At 39.1% G+C, this 21,421-nt stretch overlaps 1 protein-coding gene across 2 annotated transcripts in view; it reads left to right on the top strand.

Annotated features, from left to right (window-relative positions):
* Positions 1-21,421, top strand: part of ptprn2 (protein tyrosine phosphatase receptor type N2) — a 144,529-nt gene that overhangs the window by 85,534 nt on the left and 37,574 nt on the right. For both annotated transcript variants that reach the window (XM_051940047.1, XM_051940046.1), the window contains one exon: positions 6,215-6,279. In XM_051940047.1, coding sequence (XP_051796007.1) covers positions 6,215-6,279 — 65 coding nt within the window. The remainder of the gene's footprint in view (positions 1-6,214; positions 6,280-21,421) is intronic.

The raw sequence follows: 21,421 nt of genomic DNA, 5'->3' as shown, positions 1-21,421 counted from the left end.
CTTTGGTGTTTTTGTGACTGTCAGACAAAACAAGCAATTTGAAGACATCTTTGTTCTGGGGAATTTTGATTGCCATTTTTCAAATTTCCTGACTACTTACATAAGATGAAAAATTAATCAAGTCTTTGGTTAAATGGGGGGAAAAAAAGAATTGACAGATCAGCCTGGTATAAAAATTATTCCCTTTTTTCACTTTTGTGTTCTCCGCTGCACCTCCTTTTGATGAAGTTGATGGATTAATTGTGTCTTGATCAGATATCAGCACATAATCATGTCACACAGCGGAGGCTTTCTATGTTAAAAGATCTGTTTTTTATTAGTTTACTCTCTACCTGTTCTTCTGTTTCATTTGAAGGTTTCCTGGGGTCCTTTGATTTGGTGTCTTCATTTTTTTTAAGCCAAGGAGCAGAAAAACAACCGATATGTGGACAAGAAGAGTCAGAAGAGAGCATAAAGTAGAGAAAAATTGTGCGTGTGCTCAAATACTGGAATTATTTCACTTATTTACAGGATGTTTGTGTCTTCTGTACAGTATTGTTTTTCTTAAATTTAATAGAAGCAACATAGGAGGCAAAAAAAATGAAGATGAACAAATAAGCTTTAGTGAAGTGACAACAATATCTGCAAACTGATTTACATTTTGATAAGCATCAGCGTGCGGATGTCAGATGTAAAGGGGTCACATGCATGTTATATATCACGCATGTAATGAATATGTTGCTGCATCGGAAGTCAGCGCCACGGCTCCTCATACACAGGAATATTATTGTTTTTGTTTCCCGCCCAGGATTTTGACTGAAAAATGGGTTGCCATGCATCTTATCTGTCAGGGGGATCAGGTGCATCTCCCCCTCTCTCTTTTCCTCACCCCCACCTCCTCTGCCTCCCTCCCTGCTCCTCCTCTCTCCAGCCTCCACCTCTGATAGGTAGAGACAGCCATCATATGTGCAAGGGGGGAAAGTGATGGGCGGAATGGCAGCTTTAATATCGGAGCGATTGCCTGCTGATAAGGCTAACGGCTGTGGAGAGGCGTGAGCGTCAGCCCTCCTCCGCAATAAACACTTTCATTTTGTTTGGTTGGAGTGACGGATGGAGTGATGGAAGTGGTGAATATAGAAGACCTGAGGAACAGAGGAAAGGAGAGGGGGGCAGATAGATGGAATGGATATGAATGTTATTCAATATTAACAGATCAATCAGAGGGTGGTGAAATATGCATTTTGTCAACTATATACCCCCATTTGGCCAAAGAGGCTACATAACCATCATGTGACAGTGGCGGCTGCTGTGCTGTGTTGAAATACACAGTGCTTACAGCCTACACTGGGTGATTTGTCTCCTGATGCTGAATTTATATTGCTTCTAACAATAACAACCCTGTCGTATATCAGAAAAAATGAATATATATATTCATGACTTTAAGCTCTGATGACTTCATGATAATCATTTCTGAACTGCTATTAGAATCTATGATGAGGAGCGCACAATTGCTCCACTTTCCAGCATATGGCGGAGAAAAGCAACATTTTAATCAAATTATATCTCGCCACTAGATAATTTTTGTAGAGAGCATATGCTGCAGAGCAATTTAAAGGTCGTATAAAATCAAGCTTAAATGTGTACTTGGCTGTGTGTTTTTTTTCCTTCCTCTGTATTTTCCTTCGTTAGTGTGCGTGTCAAGGAAAGCCAGCAATATTCTCCATCATCCTTTAGACTGATGATTGAAATGGCCTTTTCCTCCTCTTCAACAAGTCCTTGATGAGTTTTTGAAGTATTTCTCTGTTCGTCATGTTCACCTGGCTGAAGTGTCTGATGCTTAACAGAGAGACGGCGATCAAATCAAAGCGCGTTCCCTTGTGCATTTGTAATGTTTGATAACACAAGTGCAATTTTTTCAAAGTAGAAAAATGTCCTTTGGCAGTGACTCAAATAATTCAGGCGATGGAGGCTGAAATGTTCAGCAGCTGTAATCAATTTATGGCAGATAAAGCAGCATTGCAAGTAAAAGAGCCACTTTAAAGAGCTAATTTAAAGTTAGAATTGTAAAGAATGCAGTCCTGCTTGATTTAGTGACCAAACCAACCAAACCAACATGCAGTGAATGATAATTGCAACTGTGATGTGACTTTGTGTAAAGTAAAGTTGGTTACCTAATGGATAAACCTCACTGTATCGGCTCCCTTTGTTTAAAAAAAAAAAAAGGATCTGCTATTGGAAAAAAAACATTAAAAAACATTTAAAAAAACCACTATATATATAAAAGGTATTTACAGAAGATAAATACATTGGCAAATGCTGAACAGACAGGCTGTTAATTGTAGCCAAAATAGGGTTTGATTTCATGAAGATTAAAAGAAAATTACAACTTTGATAGTTTGCAGCCGCTATTTCACAAAATAGTCCCCTCCTCTTAGATTGATTTCAGATCGTCCCAGGCAGTTCTCGTTTTTAAATTATCCATTAAAACTGTTCCCCTTGAGTGTAATTTCAATGAAAAGCACATGAAAATGGGGCACATTTGAACACACATGAAAACCCCTTTTGGCTTTACTGAGCTTTTTTTTTTTCCCCCCCACCTGCTGAACATCAGGTGATTTGGGTCAATATGACTTGGAAACCAAAAAGATCAAATGAGCAGCAGGGATCAGATCTCGATATTAGAAATCAGACTAGATAGACTCAGACAATGCCTATTAAAACGGCTGGAGGAGGCTCTCTGAAATGAGACCTGACATCTCTTTTCCACAGCCTGTCAGGAGTATTTGGTGGCTAATTTGAAGCCTACAAAATCCGTGTGTGTGTGTCTACGAGGAAAAAGAGACAGAGAAGTGAGCTCCAGTGGGAGGTTAATATAAGGGGTGACCAAAAAGAGATGCTGTAGGCTGTTATCTGTACAGTCAGGAGGAGAACAAGCAATCCATTGGCTGGATACTCTGTGCAGCCACGATCCATCCAGTCGCCAGTTAATGAGCTTGGCAAGTACATTGTATTTACATTTAAAGTGGCTGTTGTGGGACTGTCCTTCCCCTCAGGTTGATTGGAGAGTTTTTAGCTTTGATTCACAAGTAAATACTGACCTTCAGGCTTCTTTGGTTTCGCCATAAGACGGTTAATGTCAGCTTGTCAGTCAACCTGAGCTGCAGCCGCTGCGACGCATCTAAGTGTTGATTCCTGGCTAATCTTTCGTAGTTTGACTCATGATGTGTTGCGACCCCAGAGGGGTCTCATTAGGACCAAAACGTTGCGTGACCTTTAAGAAGCCTCGACTCCCACCACCACCTACGCCCTCACCCAGCTGGGCCCAATTACCTCGCTCATTACCCCCCTCCTAAACAGCACCAGGACCGAGCAGGTAGTAGAGCCATCTATGAAGAGCCAATATGTCTGTGACTAAATACAGGGGTGGCAACATGAAATGAAAATGAGCTTCATCTTGGAGACATGCCAGTTGAAGACTTTCCTCCTCTCACTAATGGCAGAAGATTTTTTTTTCTTCTTTTATGTGGCACTCTTCTTTCGAGACTTTGAATGTACATTTGACCTTTCCAGCTCTTTCTTTATGTTCCTTTTAGCCATCCGTCAGAAACCTCTGGCTGACACCTAAAATATAAGATGTCTCCTCCGCTGCCACATTGATGAGATGATAGGATGATCAGTGTTTGCAGGATCCTTAATAACCAGAAAGAGAAAAGGCGACAGAGGAAGAGCGAGGGCGATGGATGATTATCCTAAAAGTAGCGTGCTTAATTAGATAGAATTCTGCATACATTGTGGACTGAGTGGAATCACTGGGATAGATTAAAATACTAATTAAACAGGCCCTTGCCGAATTTGGAGTGTGAGGTGGGGTTCAGCTCTTCAGGGTCATTTGCATAGCCTTCATCTGGGGAAATGGGATTTAAAGGACCTGCTCTCTTTCTCTTCCTCCCTTTAACTCTCACTCCTTTCCCTTTTCCCCATTACCAGTCACATTCACATGCTAACATAGTCAATTAAAATTATGCTCCATTTTTTTCCTTTCACTTTATAATTTGGCATAATCTATTAAGGCCCCTTTGATTTTGTTTTCCAATATAAATGTTTCCATCAAAGTGAGGAAGGGACATTAGACGCAGGGAGGAGGAAAAAAGTCGGCAAAATGTGTGATCTTGAGCGATGGATATTTAACATTGCCTCACTTTTAGTTTGATTTGCATGAGAATATCCTTCGTGAACAAAGCTTTGGAAATAGCATGCCATATTTGATTAGATCAGTAGATCTGAGGATCAAACTCGGGTGGTGTATTAATTACTGCAAGAACAAAGGCAGGAGCTCAAGTTATTGTGTGCTGTGAATCTACAAGCACTTCATCTGCTTTCTGGTAATCTTCAGTAAGTCTGGCTCAATGTGTCTCAGGATAACGGTACGTTTTTGCTGGTAAACTTTGTGTTTTTATACTTTTAACCATGTGTGGCTCTTGGATGATATTATCTGCTCACACTGTAAATCATTTAGGTTCATTCAGCTTAGACATCTAAGTTCCCCTGTTGAATTTAAAATGTGAGTTTACTGCACCTAGGTTGAATATTTAGTTCAAATTCATCTTTTGAGTTGTGAAAGTATAAAACTGCATTAAGCGACCTTTAGAAACAAGTTCAATGAACTTAAGATATTAAGAGATATCCATTATTCCCATAGACAGTGATTACAGATAGTTGGACTCAATTTTCTTTGTATTTTCTAAGTTTAAAGAGTTTCTTCTTCATTTAATATTGAGAACTTACTGCAGCAGCCACTGAAGCTTTCTTTGCCTGAGTCAGTACAAAGTTAATTTGTGAGGCTGCTCCCAATTACAGTGAGATAAATTACAAATGTATGGGTATCGGAACTGAATTTATTAGTAACTTTTATCTTTGTAAAAAAGTTTGAGTTATTATAAAAAGAAACAACCATAACTTAATTTAACACATATCTCAGACACTCAGTAATCAGTTTTCTCAAACTACAAAAAACAAGAGTCTCCAGAGAGCTTTAACTCTCTAACAATCTGCATGTGGAAAGTCTGTTTGTGCGCTAGTTGTTTACAAAAAAATTACTTAATTAGTTAAGGGAACTCTCGGGTATTCATTCATTCAATGAATCATTTGAGTTAGCAGAACTCATGTTTTCAAGTTAAGCTAAAGTGGTCTGAAAATAAAAATGAGATATTTTAAGTTCAGTTAACTAAAGAATAGTAAAAACAAAAAAAGATCGTTTAGTAAACTAAAAAAGATGAGCTGATTTGACTACAGTTTTACAGTGTTTTCCAGTGCACCACTTTGTTCCATTATTAGAGGAATAGCATTGAAGTTTTTAAGCCTCATTTGCTACACTTCTGCATTAAGTGGTTACAGAGTATGATGCTAAAAATGCAAGCAAATACCCCAATAATGGGGATAACTGTGATTAGTGAGGAGTTTGTTAAGCCTGCAGAGATTGTCACTAGTAAGGACAACATTACACAAGTTGCACAAAGGCTCAGATTTCTTTATTTTTGTCAGTAATGAATGGGAACACATCCATCTATAACTGAATACCAAAATCTAGCAAAGCCATACCCACTGAAGCCACATGTCTCGAAAAAAAGCAAATGGAAGACCCTAAATGTTGTTCCATATTCAGTAATGAAACTAGTCGGTTGCTCCCACTTTCACCTGTACCAGAAACACACTTACTCTTTGAAATACAGTTAAATCAAGTTTGATTGGTTCATCTACTGCTGCAAAACTGAATATGAATTAGAACCCTCTTGCATCAACCATACTTCCACTTAAATAAATATCAATGTATTAGCATTGCAGCTGTTAGCATTTAGCAAAAAGCACCATTTTTCTCAAGCATATTCTCACAAACTCACAAGTGCAGCTGTAGACTCTGTCTTGTTACTTTCATAGACCTACTAACCACCATTTTTTCAAAAGAGCCACCACAGACTAGTGTACACTGCTCAACCCGACAAATTTTCTTGCTTTTCCTATTGACGAATATTTTCTGTGTGTGTGTGTGTGTGTGTGTGTGTGTGTGTAGGCTGGACATTTTCTGTGACCAGTTTGACATCTGACTCAGGCTGATACATCCACTGCATCATTCTCAGTTTCACTGACCACTTGTTCTGCCTCAGGAACTGAAAAATCTGCTACTTTGTCATCCACTGCTCATTCCCAACACCTCCTCTGCTCTTGTCTCCCCGTGCAGTCCAACAGAAGCAGCAGCTGGAGAAGGAGACGGGCCTGAAGATCGTGGAGGCCGGAGTGAGTGATGTAAGTAAAACCCGCTAAAAATATCCGTTATCCAGCCCTGTGCGGTTAAAAAAAGAGTGAGAGTGGGTGCGCTTGTAATTGTATGCATCTTTTGTGTTTGAAGCAGGAATAACTCTGTGATTTCAACTTGTCTTGGCATCCGTATCACACCTGCAGCTTCAGTTGTGCAGCCAAACACTAATCTTGTGCAGCAATGAATTCCAAACACATAGCCTTTAAAGTGCGCTGCAGTGATTACTGTCCCGCTCATTCATTTCCTTTAGGTCTGTAAGAGCTGTTGTCACCATGGTAAAATAAAAAACAACTAGACAAAAGCCCGATGCATTTTGTGAAACCTAAAGTGAGTGTTGATCACCGCCTCCGAGCAACAATAACCAGATTATCTTGAGTGCTGTCACTTTGTAGGGAGCCCTGATGCTCCTGTGACATATTCATTGGAAAAAATTAAGAGGAGAGCAGGAGGACTCTCTGGATGATCCAAATGAAAGGAGAGTGAATGTGTATTTATTCAACACTGATAAATATTCATATGTATCAGAGGTAAGGATCTAATCAAGCACCCATTGATGCGTCATAGCCCTCCATACTTGCCTGGTAAATGAGTTTCTCGATGGAAATGAGACAGACAGCCTTAGACCTCTGAGCTGCCCTGATCACGAGGCATGCTGGGAGCTAAGTGGATGTGGCCTATGCATTGCAGGACAGTTGCCAATAGCAACAACCGTCACACACTGTATAGACGAGATGATTTTCTTGTGTTAGTCCCTTCTATGGTGTCACTGCCTTTCTTTGCCCATCTGCCTCCCACTTATATCTTTTTTAGCTCCGCATTTTCTCTCATCTCATTCCACATTGTGTCTTTATCACATCCTTCTCAATTATCTCTGACTCATATGTTGTCTTTTTTTCTTCACTGTGACTTTTGTCCTGTTCGTTGTCCATCTCTTTTTGCCTCCTTTTCATTCATTTATTCCCGCTCAGACTGATTCCTGCGCTTAGCCAGCACCGGTACAGGACCGTGTTTGTCATATTGGGCCTATTTGTAGATAATTAGCCGCAATAATAGCCTCTCTGCGGGAGCCAGGGTGAGGGAGGGATGGATGGAAAGAGGGAGGGAGGAAAGGAAGAATCTGTCTTCCACCTCATGGGGAGAAAATCTGCGCCAGACTGTGTTTGTAGAAATGCATGTTCAGGAAGCACGGCATTTACTGTACTACAAATAGTGAGCTGGCAAACTATAAATCCTGAAAACTCACTCACAGAGGGTGTTTTATTAGCAACAGCTCTAATGTGGATGTGTTGATCTCATCAGTTTGTATCCAAGAAGTGGAGAGTTGAGGGTAAGTTGGGGGAAAATAGTAGCTTTTGACAGGAGAGCGTTTGGAGTGGGCTCTTCAAATACATTAGTTTAAAAGGTGTCAAACAAAAGCCTGCTTTCAGTAAATTTGCACTAAATTGACCACAGTTATGAGTGAATGCATGCTAGAGGTTGCAGAGAGGGTGTTCTTTAGTCTGCTTATTAGTGGCAGAAATAGAAATATGTTGGGTGAAATTGCTCTGTGGATCCATAAGAGGTGTGGAGCTGGAAATTAAGCAGTGCTACATTTTTTTTTTTTGCCTTTGGTATTTATTTTTTTCCGCTCAGCTTGTATAAAACCATCACAGTGGTTGGTATCATTAAGTCTTATCACTGACAACTCCCCCCCCTCCTCCGTTTTTATTTAAGAGGTGACAAATGACAAAACAGCTTAGGAAGATGTCCAGATAGAGCGAACGTCAATAGCAGTAGATGCGGACGAGGATAAGCAAATGTCAAAGTGGGGGGAAGGAGACATCAATCAATAGGCTGAGCAATATCTACTCCATTATAGATCGGAGGGAAGTCAGCTTCCTAAAGAGGAAAAAAAAAAACAGAAAAATTGCTACTTTAGTTTTTTTAATGCACTGTAGGTGTGTGGGGGGCATAAACAATGTATTTTCTGAGTGTCTTTCATATTAAAAGCTGTTTCCCAAGTGAGAGCTACCCAACAGGCAAATGGAGCTTTCCTCACAGCAATTTATGAGTCTGGAGACGTGTGAAAATACGGAGCTAAAAAAAAGAAGTGAAGTGGAAAGAAATTCATGGTTGATGTAGTCTGGCTTTAACCTGCTCGCTGTCTGTGTTCGTACCGCACCAAAACCATACGTGGAGAACATTTCTATGTTATTATTGGACACTTAGTACTCTAAGTGTTGAAAATAAACCGTGGCAGATCGTACCACGCGTTGGCTCCTCCACCGTCGTCGTTCCTTACAGCCCCAAAGCCCTGCGACCATCCATCCCTTGCTGCCACCTCCTACCCCCCTGCCTCCTCGCATCTTCTTCTTCTTCTGAGTTGCGCCCCAAGCCGGAGACAGCAACCGGGCACCGAGCAAAAGGGTTTCTTTCGCTGAGGGCCATAGACACAGCATGACTGGTACCAGTAGGGAGCATTGAGAGGAGAGGCAAGGGAATAAAAGGGAGGCTCAGAAAATAAGTTTCAAAAGGGAGGGGCATGTTGGTTAGATGTTTTCTGGAGGGAAAAAGACAAAATATTCTACAATCCCGTAAGGACAAAACAACGAATCTAAAACTTGAAAATAGTAGCTTCTAGTGTTGTGAAAAATTGAGTGAGTGACCTTTAAATCTTGTGAGGTTATACTTTATTCTGAGCTTAAATATCTCTCAGTCAATTAGGGCCTTAATGACCACTAACTTCCTGTGTTAATGAAGAAGCAGGAGTGTGCAGAAGCTTTCCTATAGGTTAAATATCAAACAATTAAAAAGATAGCAAGTGTTTAACCCTTCTGACAGCTGAGACGTCGAACATCCACCTAGACAGGCTCCATATCAACATTTTCTTTACCAGAGTTAAATATTCCCTAATACACCTGCTTAATTAGAATTTCTCGGAATGGTTACCATTACCGCCTAATGGCATGTAAAAACATTTTAATAATGTTTTCCCAGTTTCCTGTTGCCTTCGTGCCAATATTTCCAAATAACCCACACAAAGGATGCGTCTCCACATCATCCAGCCACCTACGTGAGATGGTCCCCATGTGATTAAGTTGGTAGTTAAATTGAGATTCATTGACATTTTGACAGCGGTCTCATGTTCGAGATAACTCCAGCAAACTGCTTATGTGAAGAGGCACTCATTAAGCACAGAATTCCCAGAGCCGCATGTCAACTGATTATTCAACCACTAAATGTAAATCATATATGGCAGACGGGGAGTCTCTGCACTGTGTATGTGCGCGTTGTTTGTGTGTGTTGCATGTGCAAATGTAAAGTATTATTATTTGTGTGCCAGCAGTGTCGATCATGTACTGTAAATGGTATTCATAGGGCTTAAGTGTGCCCTGTTTTCTCCACACTTTCAAGGTGTCTGGATGTTTATTTGTACCTACATTTTGTGCTTATTTCTAGTCTACAATCAAATGCAGATGAGATCAAAAGTGGGCCACAATCCTGCCGTGCCAATCTAGAAGAACAATGGGAGAATGCCATATTATATTTCTAATCAAATGACAAAGAGCAGAGGCACAGAGGCAAAATTCATTTCAGAGAAAGGTCACATGTAATGATGACCTCTCACAGTGGATTTGAAGGCTTTCTTTCCAATATCCTGTGCCAGAATTAATGCTATGTGGCAGACGTCCTTGACAAAAATGCTTTGTAATTTTTCGCTTGAATGTGTAATTTCAAATTAGGCTTGTGTTACACTGACTTTTAGATTTTACATTTAACAAGAATGTTTTTGCTGAATCACTGACTTATTATCTTTGTAGAAACATCTTTGAACATTTTTTCATTTCTGGAACTCAATTTATGTGCTTCTTTCTGTTATGTAGTGCAGCTTTAATAGCAACAGCAGCATGTTTTTAGCGTCAGTCCACCACTTTGATCCAGACTGAAATATCTCCATGTTTACACGATTAACAGATTAGCACAAAATTTCTACAAACTTACATACAGATGCAAAATGGTGCCACTTAATGATCCTATAACAACCTGCAAAACTAGCCACAATTTCATTAGATTCAGATGTGCTAATTAGCAGTTTTTAGCATGCTAATCCAAGAGAGCGAACATGGCTAACACTGTGCAGCTGACAAGTTAGCATTGTCACTGCTAGCATGTTAGCCTGCCGACATTAGCAATGATCTTGAAATGCAGCACCTCACATGGCTGCAGAGTCTTGTCTAAATCTTTGAGTTGATTCTCTTTGCTTGCATTGTGACATATTTTATACTGTACTTTGGTTTTCTATAGCAACCTGTGTTTTTTTTTTTAATTTAAAGATTTAAGACAGTTGAAACTTGTGCAACAAAAACTGCATTTGAAAAGTCGCCCTTAATGCACTCGATGGGATCCAATAAGTTCAGGTTCAGGGATGATCACTTTAAATTTGCATTTTGTTTTGGCGGAGCGCTTTTTCGCATGAATATTTATTTCATAATTTTTTTTTGATGTTGTGTGCATGGTTATCAGGCAATATCAGTGCATTTTTCTCTCCTTTAATCTAACAAAGCCTGAATATTGTAGTATATTCCACTTAACAACAAATAGCATGTGCAGCCACCAGCGATTGCAATTCCTCCGAGCGAATGGGACAAATAATTTCAGACTTCAAAGGAAAACTGCGCTGACCATTTCCTACCAGAGAGAAGAGACGCGCGGGCTGAAATAAATAAATAACTGTGACAAGAGTTGTACAAATTGATCCTGTAACGGCACGGGCATATGCCTTACTTCAAAACATATTTTCCCATGTTGGTTTTTCAAGCCGCAAGAATCACAAGACGCGAAAACACATTTTTATGTTAATTTCGAGATCTTTTATTCTCATTTAAGCATGAATGTGGCTCCTCAAAGGGAAATGAGAGTGGCTTGGCCGCACCGCTGGGTGTGTGCTCTGCCATCACTGTTTGTTGTATATCGTGTGCATTTGTATCAGCCAATCAATTCCGCATAGGCTCTCGATTGCCTTTTCCACATTGACAACCTATCCAATCTCCCTCAGACACTGTAATAAACCCAAACAATAAAAAAAATTGCCGCCTATAAAAATTTCAACAGTGCAGGAAGGCCAATCTGGCTGTTTTAAAAGTGGCTAAAATGCCATTACTGTGGCAGATCTGGATGTGAAATGTCATATTGGAGCAGCCCCACTGTGCCTGCAGCCCCCAGTAACACTGCCTCTTTGGAGACTCCAGCTGCCTCCCACTGATGAAAGCCCGTCCAGCAGCTCCGTTTCTCAGCAACCTTTTACCATCACCTGACCTTTGGACTGCAGAAATGCCTTTGATACCATGCCATGCAGTTTGGTATTTGCCTCTCTCTATATCGTGACGTGTGCTCTCCCTCGGGTAAGGGTGGACTTGTCTGTTTTTAATGAGTGTCAGAATGTAAAGTGTTTACTCTCCTACCTTTTGCTTCTTTTATGTTGCGCTGCCTTTGTTAAAGAGAGGTGCGCTTACTGGCAGTGGTATTTTTACTCAGCTTGTTGAAGGGCAATTCTTCCACATTTTGCAGTGTATTAAAGGAGACTTTTTTTTTCACTTGTGGAGTACTCATCTCTTCTTAGAGGAAAAATCTCAAGGCTGAGGTGGCCTTGGAGGTATTATGGAGGTTTAGACAAATTAAAGCAAGCATCCTGTAAAACAAACAAACAGTTGCACTATTATAAATAGTACAGTCAGTCCTTGGATGTTTACTACTAATAAATATTTTCTTCATTAATTGATGCAGCTATAATTTCCTTCATCAACAGTTTTCTTTTGTCCATAAAATATCAGAAAACTTGTGTCTAAATATCTTGTTTTCTTCACCCAAACTATCACTACATATATGAGCATAAAGTAATGCCATGAGAAGCTAGAATCAGAGATCATATCAGCTTGAAAAATTACTAAAATTACAGCTGTCTAATTATTTTAATGTCAACTGACGAATTATTTAATCGACTACACATTAGCATGTCGTGCTAGCAGCCACAGATAGCAGTGTCCTGTTGTGTACTTTCTCTGCATGTTCGATTCCTCTGTTCTGTCGACAGAGGAATTTAAAAATCAGCCTCCTCTACAGTGGATTTCTCCCTTTATGCTTGTTAAATGTCAGAAGAAAATAGAGAGTCTACAGGGAGAGAGAGAGGCCCTTGAGATTTGACATGCTGACACAAAAACCTGATGTTTACTATTGAAGGTTTAGATTGCTGAAAAAACAATTGCTTCACTAGTTTGTGCTTCAGTCTCATTATATTTGCTGTTGCTACACTGTAAAACAAATTCTGTAAAATAAATTGCTGAAAATCTTGCAGCAAGTGTGCCCAAAAAATTATTAAAAAATTTTGGAATGCTGTACCATTCAAAACCTACTTTAAAAAGGCAAATGTATGAAAAATAATTATATTTTTTAGCTAATTTAAAACTTATGAAAGAACAAATTACTATGTGCAGCGATACAAATGTTCGATGTGGATGTTAGGTAAAAGTTTGGCTTGTTTTTGTTTTGTATTATTGTGTATTTGTTAACAATCAATGCGTAAATTAATGCTTTTTCCCCTGTAATTTTACTAAATATTGTCTTTATTTACCGAAACAAGAAAGCAGATTTTTTTAAAACTATTTTTCAATTCTTCATTAACTTAATTTTTCTTCCAAATAGCAGCAAATATGTGCAAATAATTAGAGCTTTTATTGATTTCAATACAGATACATAAATAGTTTTGCTGTTAAATGCTGTTGAAAGAAAGAATTACCTTTTTTTTTTTACGTGAATATTTCGGTTCTGGCCTGTTTTTTCAAGTTGGCTTGTACAATAATACTATTTGATTTCACCAGTTAGAATCTGTAAATTAACAAAACAGGGAACAATCTTTGAAACAACACTAAATTGTTTAATGAATCAAAATTGAAAACTGTTGAATTTTTTTCAGTGCAGATTAAACACAAACTTGAATCTGTCCAAAGCGTTTCAGCGTTCATACAGTACATACATGAAATTATATCAACGGATGTTTTTTTGCTGGCTTCTATAAAATCTTTGATGGGGAACGATTATGTAAAGTTCAATTCACACATGAAGACATTGAAAGTAGAAACAAATGTCTTCATAATAGATCAGTAGTTATAACTGTGTTGTATGCTGTTGTGCTGTGAAGGAAGCTCCCTGTGTTTAAACAAACCCCAGAATATGGTTAACAATCATGAATTCTTTTGGAAAACATTACATTGAATATGGAACGTCTTTACTACACATATAGAGGAGAAGACAGACATTTAGAATATAATGTTGTATGATAAGTAGGCTAAAGTAACGCATGCTGACAGTCAAATCATTTTAGCAGCATTGACGTTATTGTGCCATCATCGACTGTTGCACAATTAAAGAACATAACTTAACCCCAGCATGCAGGTTACAATACTTGTAACTGGCTGTTACTGTTGTTAAAAAGATTCAGAGTTGTTTTTCTTTGCTCACAAGCTTCTTTAATGTTCAGTATTTTGGTGATTGAAAAGGAATAGTAGTGTTAATTAACATTTCCCCAAGAGGGCTCTGAAGCTATTATTGCTGAGTTTCGACTATTTCCACCTAGAGGGTTTGGGGTTGTACAGAAACCTCTGGGACTGCCACACATGAAACAAAATCCAGCTGCTGGATACTTCCATGACTCTTCAAGTCAAAGCAGACTTAATAGCTCCACTGACATCCTTGTGGGTGCAGGTTGACCTGCTTGGCAACACTTTAAGGAGCAATAATAACTGGGCACCCCGCTGCTTCCCCTCCATCCTCACCACAGTTTATTTCCTCTATGCTGATATCCTCACTGGGTTCAACCACCCTCCCAGGTTTTACTTTTTTAATTTTAAGGGAAAAGCCTCATGTTTGCATGTAAGACACATTCATTTCTATACCAGAGCGAGTGCTTATTTCTGCCTCTGGAGCTAAATATGGCTTCAAATTTTCTCTGGCTGACTTTTTAATATTTCAAACACACTTGTTTTAAAGTGGAATTCCTTTGAAAGGTACTGAATTTGAACTAGTTAACTACATATCAGGCCTACTACACTGTAAAGAATGGCTTGTTTACCAGTTTTTACTTTAATTTTTTGAGGAATTTGTTTATTTATTATTTATTTTACAGATTTCTTCTGTTTGTTAAATTACACATACTAACAAGTAGAAACAGAAAAAAATTTCTTATTTACACTTTAACCCTAAAAATATTTAAGTAATGTAAAAAACATTTTTACAACATTTGACCATGAAATAAAAATCTGTATTGAAATCAGTAATAAATCTAAATATTTGACACATTTTTTTCCATTATTTAAAAATAAAAAAATATGTATTTGTTTGAGGACTGAAAAAATGCCGAACAGAGTTTCCTTGTTTTATAAAATTGCAGATAAATAAATCTAACAAAATCACAGAAACAAATTGATTTACATTTTGAATGTAAAAAAAAACATTTGAAAAATCTAATTATTATATATAAAATAGTAATAGTAATTAGATCTTTCACATTGTGTGAACATAAAATTCCACCATTTTACTGTATTTAAATCCACTAAAAATATTTGTTTCTGATATCCTTGCTGCCTGACTTTCACAATCTATTTGGAGGATTTTTTGTAGTCTAAGTAAGGCTAAAGCTGCATGTCTCTGTAAAAACACTAGCATCCTAATCATAAAACCCACATTGATGACCAAAAACCTGTTGTTCTATGAGTACATTATTACTCAGAGCTTTGTAGTTCAACTGTGCAGTGTAAAGTATAAGTAAAAATGAATTATTAAAAATATAACCCTGTTTTGCTGCTTAGCTTATATCCTTAGACTAGCAAGATGGAAATTAAGATTCATGTGCATTAAGACTGAACAATACTCAACAAAAATCATATTGTAATAATTTTGACAGATATTATGTTTGTGATGCAGATCTCCACTGGAAAAAAAACCATAAATAATGAAGATATGATTTCTGCTGCTGTCTGTCCCAAAGTAGCATCATTTATTGATGGGGACAACTCTATAGCACTAGGATGTTTCAGATATAATGGCATTTTGTAATACATTTTGCATAAAAACTTTGGATATTACACTTGACAATACTGGGATTTTGTTCTTATTATTTTGTGATTACCTGTTCAGCCCTATTGTTTCGCCCATTTTCACTTGTAAAAAGTGTCTTCACTAACTTTCCCTGAACTTTTAAAAACACATTCAGTCTGCGCTTTCTACAGCCTTTGAAAACCGTGATCTGCAGGCATAGCATCCTCCACCACGAGCACGTCCTGCACTTTAATTGTAAACAGTGCCACACTTGTCTGAACAAACGCTCTGACTGTTTATGGAAATTGGCTGACTCGTGTCTGGCAGCGGCAGCAGCGGGGTTGAGGGCCGGGTGCCTGGGAGAGGCTGAGGGTACAGTGGGGGGGAGGGCCTGCGGTGTCCACAGCTGGATAGTATGGCAGAGGTTTTAAATGTCAGCGTTGAAGGGGGATGCGGCTGCCATTTGGCCTGACAACCTGCATGCCAAGGGACTGGCAGCGGGGTGCAGGGGCAGGGTGCTCCCAGCCCCGGCCACAGAGCCTCACCTTCTGCCATTTATCATGCGGCTACTTGCCTAGCGCATCTGGCACCTCCGCACTGACAGCAGCAGGAAAAGCCCTTGCTGCAGGCTAAGCAGTGGCCCATGGTAATCTTTTTTAACATCACATAACAAAATGTGGCCAGCAGCATTTGTTTGAACGCGTTTAATCCAAGATATTTTATAGTTTAGCTGTCAGAAAGGCACTTGGATTTTGAGTTAAGAGGAGTGCTGGGCAGATTGTGCTGCTTAAATTAACAGTATGTGACTGTTTGATAGCGACAGGACGCAGGTCCTGCTCATCTTGATGTGAATTAGTCATAACTGTCTTTTTCGCAAACACCACAATTTGAGTTTGTGGTTGCTGTGAAGCAGTAGATTAATTATTGCTCAGCGAGAGCACAATACGGAAACCACTTTGCTCTCAGTAAATTAAACGTAATCAACTGTCATATCATCTTTTATTGACTTTAATTGACTGTAATTGTGAATCCTGCTGTAACTGCTAGTTACTTTCTGCATGGCAAGGTCAACTAAATTGCTTGATGAGCTGTTATGGTCTGTTTTATGATGACCTTGACTTGGGAGGGTGTCTGAATATCTTCCGTCTGTGGTGATAAACCATGAAATGAAACTGGACCACTCTGCTGCTAAGTGGCTTCACAGCATTGACTGGTTGTGATCGCTGCCTAGAAAATACTGTTATAATGGCCTGGTAATATTTAGACATGACATTAAATATTTAACTGAAAAATAATCTACTCACCGTTTAGATCGACTGATGTGGAAATGTGCTTAAACACTGAATTTAAAATGCTTTAAATATACTTTTTAATGTGTCTGTTGCTACATGATGCAAACTCTTCATTAATCTTCTGTACAGCTTTGTTACATTTAATTTTTAGGTAATCCAATGGCATATTAAGGTTAATTTTTTAACAATTACGGGTGTGTTCTCCTTAATCCTTCACTTTTTAAGTGTAGTCTGGTGTGTACATACCATAACAACAACGCCATTTGATTTGACAGCAACAATGTGTTAAATTTAAATTAAAACTATTAAGGAAACTTGCAGAAAATGAAACCCTGATTTTTTTTCTTTACCTGACTCTCTCACTACTATTTAATTCCAGCTAATAAATGTTAATCTGAGCATCAATACCCAAATGTAATTAGGCGCTTTAGCCACAAACTGAAGACATTTCTTTAATGTGTTGGCTGTAATATGTGTTGTCTTTCATCCTCGTACATGATGCAATCATTACAAATGTGGCGTGCATGTGAAGGTAAAAAAACAGCAGCAAAGATCAGACGCTGATAGTGTTCTGTGAACTGGAGAAGAGCCCAGCTGTGATGGGGATTTCACTTTACATATAACAGTTGTGTTCATGTATACATGGTTGCCAACATGCCCATTTACATTCACAAGCGGGGTCCTCATGCCAGGTGTTAGCTGCAAATGCACAGATGTAGCACCCGGCGTGGTACAGGTGGATACCTACACAGGAATAGGATTTTAAGCTCATGAATAGACACAGTTACATGTATGCAGCTTAAAATATGCTATACGTCAGTATATGTATATTTGCTTCATATCTAATATCTACAGTTTTATCTGGAAGCTGCATTTATGTACATTTGATCCTGACAAGTAAATGAGCAAACTAAATGTCTCTCAGTTTGGGGCTAATCTCTATAATTCTGAGGGAAAAAAAGAGCACATAAATGTGTCATTTTCACAGCTTTTATCAACATGAAGAACTAATAGAAAGAATTGCTTCTCATTGTTGGAAACAACAAAAGGCAAAAGGATCTTCATAAGCCGGTTTCATGAACACTTGCAGTCACATGTCTCACTATTCATTACATTATTCACTTTGAAGAGGAAGAAAAAAGACATCACCACGGCTTCATTTAAAGCCATACAGTGTAATTATGTTTGTGGGTGAAAATAGGCTAGATTGATTATATGCATTTACAATAATGAGCCATCAATGTATTATTACATTACAGAGCCATCAAAATCTTGACACAAATCATAATTAATTCTGCCTTCAGAATTTCTGATCAGCCGTACTTTGTATTGTTGTCAGAGGTTGTGGTATGAAGCGGTGGGAGATGTGAGCTGCAAACAGGCGGCTTATACCGTACTACAGCTGTGGCAGCAGTCTCATTAGGGATTCACAGAGGTTTCTTTCGACGAGCCGTGCTGCTTGATTTGGCTCGGGGGCAGACTACTCTTATAAAGCTGCTGGAGAAGTGAGACAGACAGACAGACAGACAGGGAGGCTGCTGTGGCGCTGGGCAGCCGGTGTCCTCTCTGTTCGTGCACAGGATTGTTGTGCAGCGCGAGGCCCCTGACTCTTCCCCAGCTGATTGGTGTGGCTTCATTAGCATGGGCCACGGCTCTTCCGATTAGCAGTAATTAAAGAGAGAAATCAGAGTCCTTGCCTCCAGTCCAGATACAGCCAGTGCCTGTCAAGTGTGATCGCCGTGGAACAGATCTAGCGCTCCTGGCCGCCTGCCACTCCACAACCCCCCCCCTCTCCTCCTCCTCCTCCGTCCCTATAGTGAGTGTGGTGGAGAGGTATTGGGTTGTTGTGCCAAGTTACCCCCAAAGTAACCCCTGGGGTGACACAGGCACACACGCCTCTCCCTGCGGGCACACGCTGGGCCAGCGTTGTCATGGTGACAACAGGGGAAAAACGTTTAATGAAGACACTGATGAGAATTTATGAGGCTGTGGCTGCGTGCATTTGCAGGGATACGACCCTTAGCCCATCACGCACTGCCTCCTGTGGTTCTACATCTATATCTTCACTTACACAAGTTGTAGCTGATCATCGGGGCGTATGCTCAGGCAGGCGGCTTCAATATGCTGCCAGTCCACCAAGGTACAGTTGGAGGCACGTGGCGTCGGTTGTCCTATAAATGTAATCCAATCTGATCAGAAATATGTCCCGTTTTTATTTAATTTAAACTGCAAGAATCATTACCCACTAACTGAGAGGCATTCTCATAGGGCCAATTTAAACACAAATTGTATTAAAGAGGCTGCATACCACAAACTAAATTTAATTTGGTGTTTTTCAGGCAGGCAAAATGGCAGAAATGTGACCATAAAAAAGCGTTGATTGCCACAATGTGCACAGCCTGGGTGGCCAAACTCATCCTCCTCCCGCCAATCCACCCAACGCCGCAGCTGACCAATAGTGTTGTGGCTGGTTTTTCACTGGGAGATGCTTGTTCTGGTTTACTTCTTGCTTTGTTTGCTCTGTCTGTGCTCTCTCAGGCATGGATGCCATTAAACCAACAGGCTCAGGGTCTCATTGAGTGTCCTGGCATTTGCTTGGGACACCATATTCAACAGCGGTTCAACAGCGCTTGAGAACATGCCAGATTTGATTCGTTTGAAGTGCACTGATGACATTAGTGTGAACACTTGTTTAACTGTGGCTGGAGTGCGGCCCTTTGTGCACTCAACTAAGATTAAGTATATTTTTTGCAGACGTACTACAGCAGATACAGCAAAAATGCCACAAATGCATACTATTTTATAAGAGTACCAAATCAAGAACTCCTAACAGTTCATGATACAAATTTATACATGCAGTTTATCCTCAACTAAAGGTGCCGATATACAGAAATCAGAAAATACAACAGTGACCAGAACCGACTGAAATTATAGCAGATAATAAATAATAGTAATAGAATCAAGTCGCTCTTATTTATACAACACATTTAAAACAAGGAAGACAAATAAAAGATATGGAAGATTAGTGTTTATTATGTAAATGTCCCTGATTAATTGAAATTAAATTAATTGAAATTGAACAGGTGAGGGATCATGCGTTCTCACAGCAGTAGTGACTCCTACTGGTCGGTGGGTTTACACTGTCTATCTAGGTATGTTGAGCTCACTTGCTTTACATTCAACTCAAAGGGATACAAATTAACAAGTGAAGGCTACCGTAATGTGTTAGCATTAGCTTTAGCCCAATGGCAACCAAATCCAGCACCACTGTACTCTGGTCAGGCAGCTCCAGAGAAGTACAGTGTTTCAGAGGCTTTCAGACGCTGCATGGACTCAGGTGTGGAGCGAACACATCCTGTTGAACCCATGGAGTCGCTCTGTGCTCTCCTCTGAACACTCCTCTTTGTCCCTTTACTGTCAGTCTCAGTATCAGAGTCTCCCAGACCACTAAGTCTCTTGTGACAGGGGTTTCAATTATGAATGCTACCTTTGACTACCTCTGTTATTCCGCGGCAGCCCACATATCCCTGCCTGCCACCACTCATGTGTGACTTGATGAATTGTCTCACTGCCCCCCCCCCCTTTTCAAAATTAATTGCAGTTTTATCTCTCTCCAAGATAAAAAAAAAAAAAAAAGCCTGCTGAGAGCACAATAGTCTAAAAGTAGTGTGGATTCTGTTCAAACAAAACAATTAAAACCTCAGTGTTTTGCTTGCTGTTCTGGACTGTGGACGTGTTGGATGAGATTTTTTTTAGTGGTGGTTCTTCTTTTATCTTTTTGCACAATAGAGTGAAGTATTACCTTCAATTACTTTCCCTGATTGGCTTCTGTTTTAGCAAACTCGGATCACACTCTGGACCTGACACTTTATTTGGTGTCTAATGACTTTTCACCTACAGTATCATAATATTCCCTCATCAAAAACTCATTACATCTTGAAAATCGTTCTTGTCCTTGTGATTAATGCAAATCTGAGAATAATTTACTGTGTCTCAGACCACAGTGCAAACTTCCTCACTGATACTGAGCTGATTTTACATTGTTTTCTTAGGTATGAGCACCATTTGGTGACTTTGTTTAATTAAATTTGGTTGGCATTTTAGCAAACGTGGACATTATCCTTGTCAGGCATATTGCTATTGTCAACACAGCTGCAGGTAGAAAGGATCATTACTGTCAACTAAAACCAGTTGGGAATTAAGCCTCGACCAAATTAAGAAAAAAAAACTTTAAGTAAATTAGCTCAACTTTCTCAAACACTTGACAGCTTGGTCTTATCTAGAACTAACTAATCTTCTATTGAAAGAGAAAATAAGAGCTTAAAGTTAAAGCAGTGCTTGAGCTTAAGAGACCATTCACACAGATTTAACTGATCGTAGCTTAGCAACTATAAACACAAATAGGTCTGTTAAAGTGGTGTACATGCAGCTGTAAGGGTGAAAACAAAAATCACTATTTTTTTTCTTTTTTCTTTTTTAAGAAATGTTTCAAAAAATGTTTATCTGCTATAATATAAGATGAACAGCCTGTTATTTTGTGGGGTCATTTATGAGTGGTTCCTTCATGTATTTTATATTTTCCAAGTGGAAATTGGTAGTAGAACAAAAGAAAAAATGTGAAAATGTAATATTGTAATGTTCAAAATCTGTAAAAATGAGACAAATAACTTAAAACATTGAATAAGGATTTTTTTCAATTGGTTTTGTTTTCAAATAACAGCAAGTGTCTGTAAAATAACATTTATTGCTTATATAAATGCAGTAAAAA

The sequence above is a fragment of the Acanthochromis polyacanthus genome, chromosome 20 (genome assembly GCF_021347895.1).
Source record: "Acanthochromis polyacanthus isolate Apoly-LR-REF ecotype Palm Island chromosome 20, KAUST_Apoly_ChrSc, whole genome shotgun sequence".
Classification (NCBI taxonomy): Eukaryota; Metazoa; Chordata; class Actinopteri; family Pomacentridae; genus Acanthochromis; species Acanthochromis polyacanthus.
The sequence above is the reverse complement of the archived record's forward strand: the minus strand, read 5'-3'. Positions and strand labels throughout refer to the sequence as shown.